Below are 16,305 nucleotides of genomic sequence, written 5' to 3'. Positions count from 1 at the left end.
TTTCATTTTATTTTTCTATTTTTTTTTTTATCTTATTTACTTTTAGAAAAGCTTTTCTTGGAGATATTGAATAAGGAACTTTTAAGTCGCTTGAAGTGAAATCGACGAGTCTCCTTTCATGAAATATTTATAGCTGATTTTTAATTACTAGATCGTCGCTCTCACGTTCTTTATTTTTGCGACCTATTAAATTTATTACAGAATGATACGGTATCGGCGAAGTACATCTTCGCGAAAAGCTCGTGATTTTGTAAGATGTATAAAAATTAGAGTATATATAAAAAGTAAAGTATATACAAGCTATTTACAATCATTTTACTATTTAGAATATCGCCATTATCGCGATAAGAAAATTAATTGCAAGCTAATTATATTCTATGTGTGCTGTTGAAGAGTCCAGCATTTCAACTTCGGAACTATCGCCGTTTGAATAATTAACAGCTAGCGTCTGTTGTTCTAGCTTGACGGGCGTGTTGGTTTCCCCTTTGCTGCCGGAGTTCTCGCCCCAGCTTCCGGAGAACAGGTTCACTCTTAATTTATCGATATTTGGACCACTTGTGCTGCTACCGACGTTGCTAGAGTTCTCCACCGACAGTCCAGTTTCATTATTTTCAGGTATCCTAGACTCATTTTCCTCAGATTTGTATTTCGGTATCTCCGTTGGTGCATCTGGAAAAGCGTGCTAATATTACAATTTTACCGAAAAAGTTTGGAAATATAATTTTAATTAAATATTTCAAAGCATTAATTAGTTTTACGTTGAATTAAAAAATTAATGTTCTGTGCGCCTCATGACTTTTCTCTTTTTAATTTTTTTTTTATAATACTTATTCAATATAAATATGTACTAGGATATGGTGGTGCCTCTTCAATCAGTTGTTCCATGACGAACGCCAACATGGTTGCTGTAAACGTGTCGTCCCTCTTAAGACCTAACGCCCTGTGGAAAGCATCCGCTGCTTCCTGGATATTACCCATTAACGCATGAATAAACCCAATCGACGAGTAAGTCGAAGGATTCAGAGGGTCTAACACTAGCGCCTGTTGATGGTACTCTAATGCCTCGTCGTATTTTTTCATTTTTCTACAAGTGTGGCCCAGATTATTCAGCAGTGCTTCCCACTTACTGGGTAAAATCACGTTCCTTAGGTCGCCCTGAATACTTTTCATAGCTTCCTTAAATAATCGTTCTGCATTTTTGTAACTGTGTTTAACAAAAATAATTCTCGTGATAATTTATTGGTAAATTAAGCGAGCAAAGATTTATAATCTTTGTTATTTAAATATAGATCAATTACAGCAAATAACTGAATAAAGATACTCACTCTAAATTATAAAAACATATGACACCCATTTCGTGTATTACGAATGGATCATTCGGTGCTATTCCTTGAGCTTGCTGAAAGAATTTGTCAGCCAGCTTGAGATTATTCGTCAAACCGCATTCTAATCCAATATATAAAAGCGGAAGATGGCAGCCTTTCATCAATTGCGACGCTTTGAAATAAGCAGCCATAGCTTGATCGTGTTCATTTTCAACCGCGAAGGAGTGTCCGTATGCCAACCAGGCAGGGCCAAATAATCTGTCCAGTGCGGTAGCTTTTGCTAAATACCTTCTTGCCTGATCACTTTTGCCTACAATGCAATGGATACACTTCTAAAGGATGTAAAATATTTTTTCTTATTTAATATACATACCTATATCTCACAAAATTCTTACAACTATTAAAAAAAATTTTTTTTTTAATATATCGTTTAAAAATATTTTAAATGAAACTTACCTATGGTATAATAATAGCATCCAACTGCAAACCATGCTAAGGCCATTTCTGGGTATAAATCAACTAATCTATGTGCTAGATAAAACAGAGCTGAAAAATAAAATTGCATTATTCCGCATGATTCATTTATCGTAACAACATGTACGTATCGTAACAATGTATTTACCATTGGTTTTTTTAAGCTCGACTAAACAGGCAATGTGTACCGGAAGACACGCATTGTGGTATGGATCTTTTTTCAAGATTCTAAACATTAGAGATATTATCGTTACATTTCATTATGAGATACGGATTAAGATACATTTGATCGAAAATGTTACGTACTTCTCTGTAAGTGAGAAGCATTGATGATAATCACAATTGTAATATAATCTCTCAGCTTTAGCAACCTCCATGTCTAAATTATCTGCTAATTTTTCAGTGACGCTAATTCCCATTACACTACACGTAGTTAACGACTGCTTTGTATTGGGTTCTTGATATTTCTTTAATTTACTGTCATACAACAGACGCAAAAGTTCTGCTTCACCTTTCGTACATTGGTCAGCAAATGGTAAGGATTCCAGCAGTTCTTTCTCTAAATAAACATAAAATATACACAATTTATACCAGAAAATTAGATTACATTTAAGAACATATACCTTCAGAAGCTGAAAGCATCTGATTTTGCACCAAGGCTTCAAATGCTTCATATGAATAAACATCACATTGTAAGGCTTGTTTGTAACATTCTGTTGCCAGAGCTCTGTTATCCATAGCCTCATATACTCTTCCCTTTACATATAATATTGAGCTTTGAACCTGTAAAAAAATGTTTATATATTAATCACTGTAAATCTTAATACTATTAATCTCAAATTTTAACATGACTACATATAAATATATGATATTATCACAGATCTATTAACGTTTTCATACATTTTTTGGAGCATCCTGAAAAATATCAGTGCGGGCTGCAAATGTGATGCCTGCTTGTGTTATGTTTGTGCATATCTCAGACTCATTAATAACTTGAAGTGCATCATTGTAATCCTTGGCTTCCAACAAGCATCTCACAGTTAGGTAGTGACACATTACATCGCTCTAAATTAATAATAACGAAATAATTATTACTTTTTTTGCTAACAGCAAGATCAAAATTACCTTTTCTAATCCATATCTTTTTATAAGATGTGCTGCACGATGATACTGTTTCATGAGGTACATACACTGGGCCAGAGTGCACACATCTTTTGGATCCTCGTTGCTCAGCGATACTACTTTGTCGGCCCAAAACAAAGCGGCACTGTACAGGTGCTGAAAAGTATATACGAGAATGAGCAAGGAGAGCCTGATGAGAAATTCGTGTTGAACAATACTCACCAAGTCGATGTAGGATTTAACTAGTTTTCGACAGTTTTCTAGATCGATGGTTTTGTCGTCCAGCATGTTATGCACGCTGCTATTATCGCTGTCACAATGAGACATGTTTATGTCGAGTTTTGTGAGGTTAAGATCAAGACAGATTAAATTAAGTCCGCAGATTCACGTGGAAGCGCAGTGAAGGTAGGACAAGTTACGAATAACCTTCCGAGAATAAAGAGGGTTGCAGTAACGGATCTTTCCATCTGCGACTTGTTGCAACTGCAAGGTAAAATTCGGAATTAAATTGAAATCTGCCTGATTAATTAAAATCTGATTGATTTTATGTTATGTATTACTGAAAATAGAATGTCTAATCTTGGCGTCAGTTGATTCGTACTACTTACACGATTTGACGGTGGCGGCTCGTAGCATATTTTCTTGGAACTAAAAAAAATTATATTATTTTATTGGTCCATCGTGAGCCAATCAAATAATAGAATTTTTTTTTTTTAGTTCCGAAAAAGATTGCTACGAACCGCTACCATCAAATTTTAATTAAATTCTGAATTACATTATCTCATGATCGGAAATTAGAAGAGCCGCTATCCTTTTTATTTACAAAAGACTGTTGTAAAAAATGTGTTATCAGACATTTTTAAGATTAGAGTAAAGAATAAACTCAGTATTTTTCTTTTAATAAAAATTGATCATTTTTATGCGTCATGTACAAAATACCACTGAATTTTATAAATCTTATTCACGTTTCGTTACGCTTATATCATTTTCAATGTAAAATAGTTTTTAATGTTAGAGAGATTCATAGAGTTCTATATTAACGTGTAACCATGTCAAATATCACAATAATTTATCGAGTAATTTGATGTAAAAAGTTTCAGTACTTATACATAAATTTGCAATAAATGCTTTGTTCTTTCAGAAATTAAAAAAAAATTGCATTTGTGACACTGACATTGATATGTCAAACAATTAAGAGTTATCAGTTGGAATATTGATAGACACTGTTGTCCAGATTGTAGAAAGCAATTATTTCGTCGATCCATCGTCGACCGACAGCTATGTTGGCGTAAACACCGGGAGTTCCATTCTCGCCGCAGCCAAGTCCCCAGGCTACAATGCCAGCTTGAACGTATCTGCTAGGATCATTCTTCAACGGGCATACAAGGGGACTTCCACCGTCGCCCTGTAACAAAGAGGAATTAAAATCTCATTTTTCTTATATAAAATATAGAAAAACACCGTGTAAAAAGTCGTCAACAATTTTGTATTCTCGAATTATCACTAAGTGTTCTATTTGAAAGTTATGGAATCTCCATAGTTTGATTTCAGATAATAATTTAGATCAACCTTGCAGGTGTCTTTTCCTAGTTCTCCACCGGCGCAGATAAAGGTTCTGTCTAGAACAAAGTAATGTCCCAGCCTCGTGGTACGCAAGATGTCCTGACAAGAGTTGTGGTTTACTACAGGAAGTTCCACCCTCTTTAAGATCACTTGATACCGTCCTTCTTTACCTGCAATTAAATATCGTCAAATAAAATTATCATGTAATACGTTTTGCAAATGTAAATAAATTTGAATCGTTGTAATGAGTCAAATATATCTATATATATTATTATTTTAACATTATTGTAGAGAATATTTATTCAAAGTAAAAATCATACCGAATACGTCTTTTCCCCATCCGCTGGCTAAGCACCTGGAGCCGTCAAAGATCTCATTTGTCGTCGGTAGACATACAATATCAACGTTTTCCGCGTAGTCAACCGGGGTCTTTAGGATCAAGATAGCGTAATCATTAATAAGTGAGCCTGAATGGAAACCGTCGTGAATTATGACCCTTTCGACGTCGCGATCTTGATGAGCATAGATCTCGTTCTTCGTTTGCGTGTCCCATTCTCCCGCGCGAACTTTCAGCTCTTTCGCCTGCTTCCTATTAATTGGAATGCGTTGTTAAATTAAGAAATAAACGAATGACGATGCAAACAGAAATACAAAATATATTCCCGCGTTTAAACTCGACGCATGTACGAAATATATATTTCTACATTCAAGTATACTTTTTAAACGTCTGTTTTTTAATTAAATTTTAGTAGCTTAAAGCTGACGAATGTATGTAAAAATACTGCTTGTTATCGCAAAGATAACTGACCCATTGACACAGTGAGCCGCAGTGAGAACGGCTTGTCTATGAATGAGAGATCCGCCGCATTGGTAAACATTTAACGTTTGGCTGCTGCTTTCACCAATACGTTCTTCCTTCAAAATAGCCACCATCCACGGGAACTCGCCGAACTGGGCCTCGTTATCGGTTTGCCCGGTGATCCTGAAACCGACTCCTTCAGGATTTCGACGTCCGCATCCAACTCTGTCGGTCGTCGGAGGCGTGATCGGTTGATCCGGAGGTTGTACATTCGGCGCTTTGCAGCAAACATCCAAGTAATTCTCGCACGCTCCGGGACCCGCTCTAAATGTAACACAACGTGATCGTGACAATGTACGAATAAATTATCCTAATTAATCTCATCATGCAAATAGATTCAATTATTTATTCGCATAAATAGTATATTAATAAAGCATAGTTTACTTTTTAATTTTAACAATATTTTAAGAGCAACGTTTCGTTAATAACTCATTGATTCTTTTAATTAATTTAATTATGCAGAAAAATGCAGAACTATTTAGACATTAAGTAATCATTGAGAAAAAAAAGCAGTTATAATCTGCCATAATTATTTCCTTCCCTACTTCGTTATTTGTCAAGTAAAATTATGTTTTTAATAAGTACATTATATACTATTTATTGTCGATCTCAGAGGAATTTCATTGTCCAAAGATAGTCTCATGCGGCGAGAATAAGAGGCATGCTAAAAACAATAAACCAGTGTTTCAGTTATATGTATATGCAATATATATATTATATTATTATATAAAAGTATTAAATTATATAATAATATAAAAATTAAATAATTTATATAGATCTATATATATTATAGTTTTGTTTCCAAGTTGCTTTTCAACGATCAGAATACTTCACAAATAAATCAATTGAAAGACACGACTTCTCTGACCTATAACAGCGCAATGCTTTCAATCGTCATGTAAAATTTCATTATATCTAATTTCATTACATTACTCATGAATACGCGGCACTGTGTTCATGATTGGTCCTCGCGTAACAAAAGAAATTGCATTCTGATTTAGCAACATCGGCACGGCGATGCTTCCGTTTTCCTTGTAACGCTCACTCTCCGTACACGGTTCTAACTACTTGCTAACTACCATGCCATAATTGTACTCAATAACGTTATTTGTTGCTACGGAAATTTTAATGTAAACAATTAATAATATTATAATTTATCTACTAACTCGTTTAATGCTAATTTTTATAACAAAATACTTCAACTTTTCAGAATAATTTTTTTTTTAATTATTAATTTTTAAATTAACACTGTTATATAATCAAATAAGAAAGAACCAGTGGTTTTTTTTTTCTTCTAATCATTAAAGTATAAATGTAAATGAGAAACTACGTCAATAATCGCTATGTACATTCTAATAAAAAATAGAATACATTATAAAATACCATTACCAAGTAATTTATTTACTAATTAGTTGAAAATAGAGAAGGTCAATGCAAGAAGTAAATTCTACCACAAAAGAGCTACTAGTTATTCTGAAATACCCGAGGTCAGCTGTTGTTAAAAAATCTCAACCTTGGTTGTACTATACTAAAGAGAGCGTTAATCGTTTGCGTTTACCATTAAAAAAAGTTTCGCATGCCATCCAAAAAATTCATCGCCAGTCGATCGCATAAATCAATCGAGACTGATATCTTTGGTCAACAAACTCACCCAGGGGGCTTTTTCTTTTCACCATCCTTATCACCGTCCTTATCAAAATCGGACCTGATATCAATGATGCCGATGCCGTCTTCCACGATCTTGCCTTCTTTGCACTGGTAATACGGCACGCATTCGCAGTCATCCGGTTTCACAGGCGTCTGGTTCTCCGTGCCAAGGTGGAGGTTGCTCGGAGTTGTGGAATTTCCATTCCTGAAGACCTCCGATATCAGCTTGTCAATGTCTTGGTCAGTTTGCGGCACGGACGGAATTGGTGTCGTCGATGAGGCGAATACCTCGGCGATGAGATCGCTGAGGCTACCACCTCCGTTTTGCTGCGCCGCGGGCAAAGCCGTCACCAAAGTCACGCCGACCAAGGTCAGCGCGCAAACCAGTCGCAGCATGGTCTCTCACCAAGGATTCTCGGCTGGTTACCTGGAGCAGACATAAAAAAAAACGGTGTATCAAAAGCAAGTCGCGGAACGACTGTCGCAAAAATTTTTTTTAACGATTCTGTGATGACTCTGCGTAAACCTGCCGTAAAGCTATCAGAGGAAATACCCTTTTTCGCAGCTATAAATAGCGATGACACGGCCAATGCCTCGCTCTGGGTTCAAACAAGCTGGAGGAGGTAAATATGAGTTAAGTGGCTCGTAAGATTCTTGATCACATTGCTTCTCGCGTGATCATTATCGTGGCAATTTAGTCCTTGGTGATGCTCGGCTATCGTTGAGATCTCTGATGCTGAAAAGGATTTACAGATAACGCTTTTGTTGATTGAAATTCAATCAGAGAAGACGAATAATATCTGGTTGATAAAATGTGCTTTAATTCGTTAAATTCAATCTATTTTCAATCGTATAATCTTTACTCTTGATACGTACCTAACAGATGATAACTCATCAACGGTTTTCCCGCGTTAATCATTTCAAAATTAATATTTCAATTTAAAACACGCTGCTACATACACGTCGCAATCCCAATAGCATAACTCTAGACGTTTGATGCTATCAAATAATAAGCATTTCCTTCCAGATATTTCCACAACGAAGATGCGCACTAATATGCGTCATCGTGTGAAAATATATTTTATTGCACAAACACGCTAGCGATGAAATGCAGTGCAAAACTAGACGTGGTTCTCTATTTATTTCGAGCACAGCCGACGTTTTATAGCAATTATCATTTATTTGATAACCAACAAGTTGAAATTATAAGATAGACGTGGCACGTTGTGTAACAGTTTCGAACACAAGACATTTTTCACGATACTTTTATTTAAAGCCACCTGCCATTGACCTTCTAGCACCGGATGATCACAAGCCAGCAAATCGACATACTTTGTTAAACCGGTATCATTATGTATAATTTATATTTAAGAACTGTCCGAAATTTATGTTAGGGAATTACGAGGAAACATCAGCTATTTTACAATCGAAGAGTTTTACATACTGAAATTATAAAGTCGCTATTACGATGATATTGCCATAATCCAACGCGATCTTGTATTAACACAAAGAAATTAATTCGGTATTGTAGCTGCTGTAACAATAAAAACGTTTGTTTTTAATTTAAATTGCCAAAATCACGTAGTGTTAAAAAAAAAAAATACCTAATCTATAATATTCAAACTCCAATTTCCTCGCTCTGGAATAAATGAGAGAACGGTGAATTTCACGTGCACAAACACTCACAATGACTGTTGTTCAGAAAACTCGAGCTAGGTGTGTCTATTTGAATCGAATTCACTTACCAGTAGAAAATTTCAAAACAGGAAACAAACACCTTCCACTCGGAGCTGCGATGCCCGATTAACGCTCGGCTCTGAGTAGAGGAGATTCGTGATTTCTTCTGTACATCCAGGATCCCTACTCCAAGTGCATTTATCATTAATCCTCCCCACTTTCCTTCAATATCATTACCCAAGACTTGGAGAACCGGCAATTCCCACCTATACACTGACTGACTGACATCGAAGACCTACGTTATTTTCCTGGAAATACCAGAAGCGAGACTCATGAATACCCTTAGTACGAAAAAAAACCCCATTCTCATGACTCAAAGGGAAACAATTCTATAAAAAAAAATACATGCATTTATTGACCCAACTTACCACAGTTCAATAGCATCAAAGCGAATCTTTATTAGATTGATAAACTAGCTTGATAAAAATGTTTGTTCATGTGAGATTTTTAGAGACCGCTTATAAGTTCTTATTTTGTGACTCCCAGTCATCTTATGCAATACATAGAAAAGTAAAAAGTCTGGAATTTTTGTGTTAAGGTCAAGTATATGTAATTTTTTCCTCCATTCTCTAAAAGGTATCGTGACAACAGACTCTGCCAGCATAATTTTAAACGATGCTGTTCTCACTGTAAAATAAAAAAAAAGAAAGAGAAAGAAAGAAAGAGAAAGGCAAGTTAATAAACCATTACTACAGAGTTATAAACTGAAAAATAATGAGTAAACTATTATAAGTATAGGTTAAGTTCACTTACTAAAGTTATACGGATCGCTATCAGATATTAATTCATTCAGTTTCTTTTCTGCGCTTCTTCTTAATATCTTAGATTTACAGATTGCGATGTGTGCCATTTAAATGTTCTCGAGTTAACAAGAAAAACAAACATGTAATAAACAAGCGAATCACCCCGACGTGTCCAATGCCCGTTAGAGGAAAAGCCTGTTAGAAAAAATTAATGCGGTTGATATGTGTTGCTTAAACGTCACGATGACGCACGTCGTTCGCCAGAGATTCTTCAGTTTATTGTGCCGTTTAATTTTACATCTAACGACACGAAATATAATCAGGTAATGCCGCGAAAACGTTTCACTTTACATGCTTAATTCAGTTGAACGTACTCACCAGTTCTAGTTTTACTTACCGCAGTATAAAATATTTGCCGCGCTTACAACAGCGGGAGGAACTTTTGCGATGTTTAAAAAAAATATGAAATGCAAATAATTCGTAGGAAATAAGATTTACGAAATCGAGGATTCACGCTCTTCGAGATTGCACAATTGATCGAGAAGCAATTTCGTTTGTTCGCTCATAAAACGCTTTTGCAAAAGAGATTGACAAAGCCGCTGTTTTTGCATCACTTATAATAACGAGTTTATGTCCACACTCGTGTGATATAAATTATTATGCGAGTTACGAATGTTAAAATATTCTGCAAAGTAACCCACAAGATGTTATCGCTATAATTATAATTAATTATTAGTAGGAAGTCATAAATACAATTTAATTAAACAATTGTTTATCGTCGTCGAAAATGCAAATATATTAATGCAATTATTTTCCGCACGCGTTTTCGTGGTAGAAAATCTATTGAAACGCTTCGCGGAATCATCGGAAATCTTTCGAGAGAATATATTCAATTTCACAATACTGAGGCATTGCTCAACAATGAAATTGATCATCTCTCTCGAAACGCATCGTTCTGGAATCTTAAATTAATTTTATCGACTTGACCATGATTCCCCTCTCCAAAAAAATAAAATAAAATAAAAATCATACGATAAGCATATAAGCAGAGTTCATGATATTTGATGCGATAAATGCTACATTTATAAATATTGCGATTTTGCTATCATCGAAGACTTTGAACTCGGTGAAACTGCACTATGAAAAGCACAAACGTATTAATACAATTAATATAATTTGTCTGCCGATGGGCATTGTATTTTCAATTTAATGTATAAATGCATAATGTTTTTTTTTTTTTTTTTTTTTTTTTAAGTGATATGTATTTAAATAAGAAAAACATTAATTTTTTAATAAGTTAAATTTTTTAAATATACTCTATTATTTTAATGCAAATATAAATTTATATATTTAACAATTTATTATTCATTATAACAAACAAAAATTATTAGAAAACCATTAGGTTAACGAGAGTCTTTTACTCGATTCTCCAGTTCTAGAGTCAAGTCTTCCAATAGCCGTGATCGTCTAGTGGTTAGGACCCTACGTTGTGGCCGTAGTAACCCAGGTTCGAATCCTGGTCACGGCAATGTGAAAACATTGTCACGGTGGAAGTTTTTTTTACTTATTAATAATTTATAACGTCACTAAACTGTATAATTAAAAGTTATTATTACTACGCGTAGTTAGGTGATTAATTTTTTTTTTTCTTTTTAATAAAATACTTTATTGATTTTTGTTTAAATACGTTTATATCTGTATATTAACTTCATTATATTACGCAATAAATCGCATATTTATATTCAGTTTGTAGAAAATAATGATTTTTAAACGTGTTAAAATTTGAGCAACTTATACATATATGCGAAACGTTTACCTTGAAACTAGAACAATGATATGCTTGACCCACGAGTCTTTCCCACGCTCATCGTGCTGCGATAAGACTTGTGTTACACGGCTATCAATACTAGCTGACAATAAGAAAAATGTATTCAAATATCCGTTCTCTGAGAATGCGTTCGTAATTTTTATAAAATTCAATTTTGAATCCGGCTCTGTCTTGGTTCTTACAAACGTAAAAGAATGTGATAGCGATTGAGTGTTAATAATAAAGAGACAAGAATAATTATATATATATATAAATAGAGGAATGTTTGTGTCATTTACTAATCACAGCGTAATCAAACGATTTAACAAAACATAAATACTCGAAGAAATTATAATAAATAACGTGTAGAAAAGAGATAAAGTGTATAAAATACTATTAAAATATTATCGCACTTAATAATTAGCCTCGTAATAACGATAAGAGAGTTATGTGATTATTAGCATACATAAACATACGTGATTGCAATCGTTAAATAAAAAATTTCATTAAATGCACTAGAAATGCGACTCGTCACTATACACCGTAAGTAGCACACTGTTGGTCTATCCATTGACGATGCTGCGACACGCTGGCGTATACTGCAGGTACATTAAAATCTCCACAGCCAATACCCCACGATACGATTCCAGCCTGAAATAAAGCGAATGTTTGAAGAAATAACGAAAACATATTTTATCAATTTTATATAAAATAACATAATATTATTATAAACAATCTTATATATTACAATATTTAATTCTGAGTTTTTTCTAATGTGTAGAAAATATTTTATTGTTATTTTAATAAAACTAATAAATTTTAATAAAATATATTATGATTATTTCACTATTATCTTTATTATAATTTAAGTCACCTGAAAGAACTGTCCCGTAGGGATTTGACAAATCAATGGACCACCGCCGTCGCCTCGGCACGTGTCTCTACTCACTTCGCCACCAGCGCAAATAAATGATCCATGCAGTTCAAAGTATTGGCCTAATTTTGTGCTTCGTAAACGCGTCTGACAAACTTCTCGATCGACGATAGGGAGATTCACTTTTCGCAGCTCGGCTTGATACTGTCCATCGGGTCCTAAAACATGGTTGTAAGATTAAAATTTTTACTTTATTTATTATTTCACAAGCTCGAAGAACGGAATAGGAGTCGTAGGCTTACAATTAAAACTCACCAAATGAGTTACTGCCCCATCCAATTCCGTAGCACCTGGTCCCGGCCAGGAAAACTATGCCTTGATCAGGCAGGCAAATCGGCAAGGCGTTCGCTCTATAACTGACGGGTTCTGTCAAAATAAGGATAGCTACGTCGTGGAAGAGTCCGCCGCTATAGAACGACGGGTGCGTAACTATAGCAAAAATTTTTGCTTCTTGAATAGGTAACGGTTGCGTAGCGTTCGCTATGTTCCACTGTCCAAAGCGTGCGATTAGATTCTCGGGCTTTTGACTGTTAGTAAAAAATCAAAATAAAGAAAACAGTAAGAGCTGATTAAAACGAACAGGAATACGAGACGTGTTTTGGAAAATCTCACTTAATGAACGTTCTTGCCTTTTTTCATCGATACGTACTTCGCAACGCAATGAGCGGCGGTGAGTACGGCCCCGTTGCTAATCATCGAAGCGCCGCATTTAAAAATATAAGAACCGCTGGATTTTAAGAGAAGTGCGACCATCCACGGGAACTCTGCGAAATATGTTTTGTCGGAATCAGGAGGAAAAGGCTGACCTGCAAACAATCGTTATCGTTCGAGTTCAGAGTGGACTAAAACAAATATATTAAATTTATATTTTATTTAAATGTAAATAGTAAAACTAAAAAAGAATAAGGACTCGTACTTACTCGGGGCGTAACGGTTGTCCTGGACACCACAAGAATTTTGTGGAATCGAACGATTAGATGGTATTTTTGTAACGGAACTTTTAGACGAAATGTCAGTCTTGCGAAGACCCTGAAGATCGATTCCCGCGAGCCGACAGCACACTTGATCCGCCGCCGAGCACAAGGTAAATCTCGAGTCAATTACACCGAGACCGTCCGGACTTATAATTACGTTTTCTGCGGAGCAGAACCATGTTTTCACGCAGTAGCACTCCCACGACGTGCCAGAGTTTTTCAATGGACCCAAATTCGTAAGCGGCGCATCTGAAGTAGGCGTGTTTTCGCAAGACGGTATGCTCGATGCCGAACAGACGGTTCCTTGAGACAAGATCTCAGAAAACCTCGGATCTATCATGCTGCCGCCACCGGGTGTGATGACGATTAAACAGGTGTAACATATAGTTAAGTTGCCGCATACGAAGCAAAGTTGCGTTTGTCCAGGTGGTACAGGCGTAGCTGTGGTCATCGTAGTCATCGTAGTCATCGTAGTCATTGTGGTCATCGTGGTCATCATGGTCGGAGGATTCGTTGGTGGCTGCGTCGCGTTGACTAGTCTCGTGCAGCAGACTAGAGTACCCGGACACAATCCGTATCGTGGATTTATTATACCTTCACCAGAGATGGTAACTATTCCGTTAGGATCGCATAGTGATATCACTACACAGATGCAATACGGAAGCCCGGTGGGAGGATTTGGCGACGGTGAAGATGTAGTTGGTGGTGCGGTTGAAGCTGTAGTTGGAGAAGTCGGTGGTACAGTTGGAAATGTTACTGTTGGCGGCGCAGTTGAGGGTGTAGTTGGAGGTATCGTTGGTATAGTTGGAGGTATTGTTGGTATAGTTGGAGGTATTGTTGGTATAGTTGGAGGTATTGTAGGTATAGTTGGTATAGTCGGAAATGTTGGATATGTAGGTGGGCGTGTCGGAGGAGCAACTGTAGTGTTTCGCGGATAACAGCAGACTTCCAAATCTCCAGTACATTTCCGCTCTCCAGCACTGCACATAATTGTTTCAATTATTTATACTATTAAACACTTTTAATTTCATTAATAAAAAAATTAAACCTTAATTTATCTAACAGACTAAATATAATAAAATCTCACTAACAATAATAATAATAAAAAGAAGAATAAAATATTTAGATAAAACTAAAATAACAAAATTAAAATTTGGAACAGTTAGATGGTCAACTAGAACATAATTAAAATTAATTAAAATTTACTTAGAGCGACTGTAGTACTACAGATTAATTAACTTAATCACGTCAAACTTGATAATTAGCTCACCGCGGGTCGATTATCCCTGCTCCATCGTCGATGATAGTCTGATTACCATCACACAGATAGAAAGGTACGCAAATGCAAGTTCTAGCCGGAGCGGGGGTGGTCGTACCGATCCTGTCTAATTTCTGGTACTTTGGCTTGTGCTTGAGAAGATGTAGAAAAAAAATAGACGACGAATCGGTGAATGGTACCACATCTTGACTTTGAGAGAAAACTATGTTTCCACGTTGAAGCACGGTCGGCTTTTCGTCCAATTTAAGTCCACCAAGATTCAATTTTGCCGAGGTAATCATGACGCTGATCGCTATCACGACAACTATGTTCACCAGAAGCCACGACATGACGGTAGATGGTCACTACCTGGTAGCACACAATCTATTGAACGATTTTTAGCACGAGCGCGTGTTATGTATGCAGGATGTGCCTAGTATTTCCCGGGTTTATGGGGAACGTTCAGATGCAGATATGACGGTAATAGCGTGTATTACCTTTTGTCACACGACCAATTTTCGAAGGCGAAATATAATGGCAATGCGTCATTCCTCGGCATGTATTTAAATATGTGTAAAGAGAGAAAGAGCAGTGGTTTGATTAAAAATAAAGTAGATAAAGATACCACGATAATGATATAGAAAGATTAAAAAATTTCAATCTGCTATATAAAATGTAAGCAAAAGTTAAATCGATAGTATAACTTAATGAATTAAAACTACTTTTAAAATATAAAATTGATCAATGTTCGAGTAATATGATTGTGTGACCATAAAAATATATTGTAAGAAAAATATTAATTAGATAAATATGAAAAGATTACGAAATAAAAGTGATAATGACGAGTACTGTGTAATATTAATATTCATAATTCATGCTCAATATAATTATTCCGTAATATGTACGAAGGACGATTCGTTTAACTGCTCAAATACAAAAGATGTGACCCACATACTCGATTAGGCAACTCCAAAATAGTGTGCCATCGTCCCTGCAAATTATATAACAAAATTTTAGATCATTAATTGTATTTTTACACGGCTAAATTTTATAAACTGTAGTAAAATTAAATATAAAAATAATTTAATAAAAAAAATAAACTTACTTTGTATCAAATGCTTATTGATGACGATGATGATAGTGTTATCAAATGCTTATTAATTCGTGCATTAAAAACAGCGAGTTTGTAATCTTCTTTAGTTAAAAAGTAATACAAAAAAATGTAGGTCGCTGAGTGAATTATCAAACTGATCTATGTATGTACATACATACATATGCGTTATAGACACCGTGAAAGATCCAGTCACGCAATTATTAACGATTCGTTTTCAACCTGTGCATATAAGGGTGTAGAAAGCATTATAGATTCGTGGAAAATTCTGCTACGTCACATATAACACATTATTATTGAATAAAATTAAACAGGAGTGATATTAATTGCCATTATAGTGAGAAGAATACACTTTTCAAATGCATGTATTTTTTATGAATCATGAGATACTACAAAGCGCGCTTTGCGCGAGCTATTTACATATTATTTTACTCTTTCGTAAAGAAAAAAAGCTGTTTTACATTTAATAATTTTCGGTAACGAACCACGGATGTATACTCACAATACTTACATGATACTTCAGCACCTCTCGTTTCTTTTAATATATATAATTTAAATATACATTCAAAAACCAATTAAATTGATTAAAATCATTACTCGCAGTATCAAGTGAACGAAACGATGGAACGTGCAATCAGCTGATCGCGAGCTGCAAAGTTCGGCGATTGAGGTTCCGCAAACACTTGAAAAGTATCATGAAGTTAGGAAGAGTATGTTGGTGGCACGGATGAGCATCGTTCCTGCCAATTCT

At 35.3% G+C, this 16,305-nt stretch overlaps 2 protein-coding genes and 1 non-coding gene across 3 annotated transcripts; 1 reads left to right on the top strand and 2 right to left on the bottom strand.

Moving 5' to 3' along the window:
* Nucleotides 1–155: 155 nt before the first annotated feature.
* On the bottom strand, nucleotides 156–3,692 carry Cdc16 (cell division cycle protein 16). Its single transcript, XM_070657876.1, has 11 exons — nucleotides 3,482–3,692; nucleotides 3,144–3,404; nucleotides 2,925–3,077; nucleotides 2,700–2,864; nucleotides 2,423–2,582; nucleotides 2,106–2,358; nucleotides 1,948–2,027; nucleotides 1,782–1,871; nucleotides 1,326–1,635; nucleotides 849–1,204; nucleotides 156–669 (listed from the first exon to the last, which is right to left on the bottom strand). The coding sequence occupies exons 2-11, from the start codon at nucleotides 3,246–3,248 to the stop codon at nucleotides 365–367; spliced, it is 1,977 nt and encodes a 658-aa protein (XP_070513977.1). The 5' UTR covers nucleotides 3,249–3,404; nucleotides 3,482–3,692; the 3' UTR covers nucleotides 156–364.
* Nucleotides 3,693–3,810: 118 nt separating this feature from the next.
* On the bottom strand, nucleotides 3,811–15,052 carry LOC139103246 (ovochymase-1). Its single transcript, XM_070657722.1, has 12 exons — nucleotides 14,456–15,052; nucleotides 13,132–14,165; nucleotides 12,861–13,017; nucleotides 12,467–12,738; nucleotides 12,152–12,369; nucleotides 11,813–11,928; nucleotides 10,503–10,602; nucleotides 6,995–7,389; nucleotides 5,293–5,607; nucleotides 4,805–5,073; nucleotides 4,491–4,654; nucleotides 3,811–4,326 (listed from the first exon to the last, which is right to left on the bottom strand). Exons 1-12 carry the CDS (start codon nucleotides 14,791–14,793, stop codon nucleotides 4,123–4,125), a joined length of 3,582 nt encoding a protein of 1,193 aa, XP_070513823.1. The 5' UTR covers nucleotides 14,794–15,052; the 3' UTR covers nucleotides 3,811–4,122.
* On the top strand, nucleotides 10,927–10,998 carry Trnah-gug (transfer RNA histidin (anticodon GUG)). The gene has a single exon. It is a non-coding gene; the product is annotated as a tRNA-His (tRNA).
* Nucleotides 15,053–16,305: the final 1,253 nt, after the last annotated feature.

Source organism: Cardiocondyla obscurior, linkage group LG06 (genome assembly GCF_019399895.1).
Source record: "Cardiocondyla obscurior isolate alpha-2009 linkage group LG06, Cobs3.1, whole genome shotgun sequence".
In the NCBI taxonomy this organism is placed as follows: Eukaryota; Metazoa; Arthropoda; class Insecta; order Hymenoptera; family Formicidae; genus Cardiocondyla; species Cardiocondyla obscurior.
This window is presented reverse-complemented; position numbering and strand designations above follow the sequence as displayed.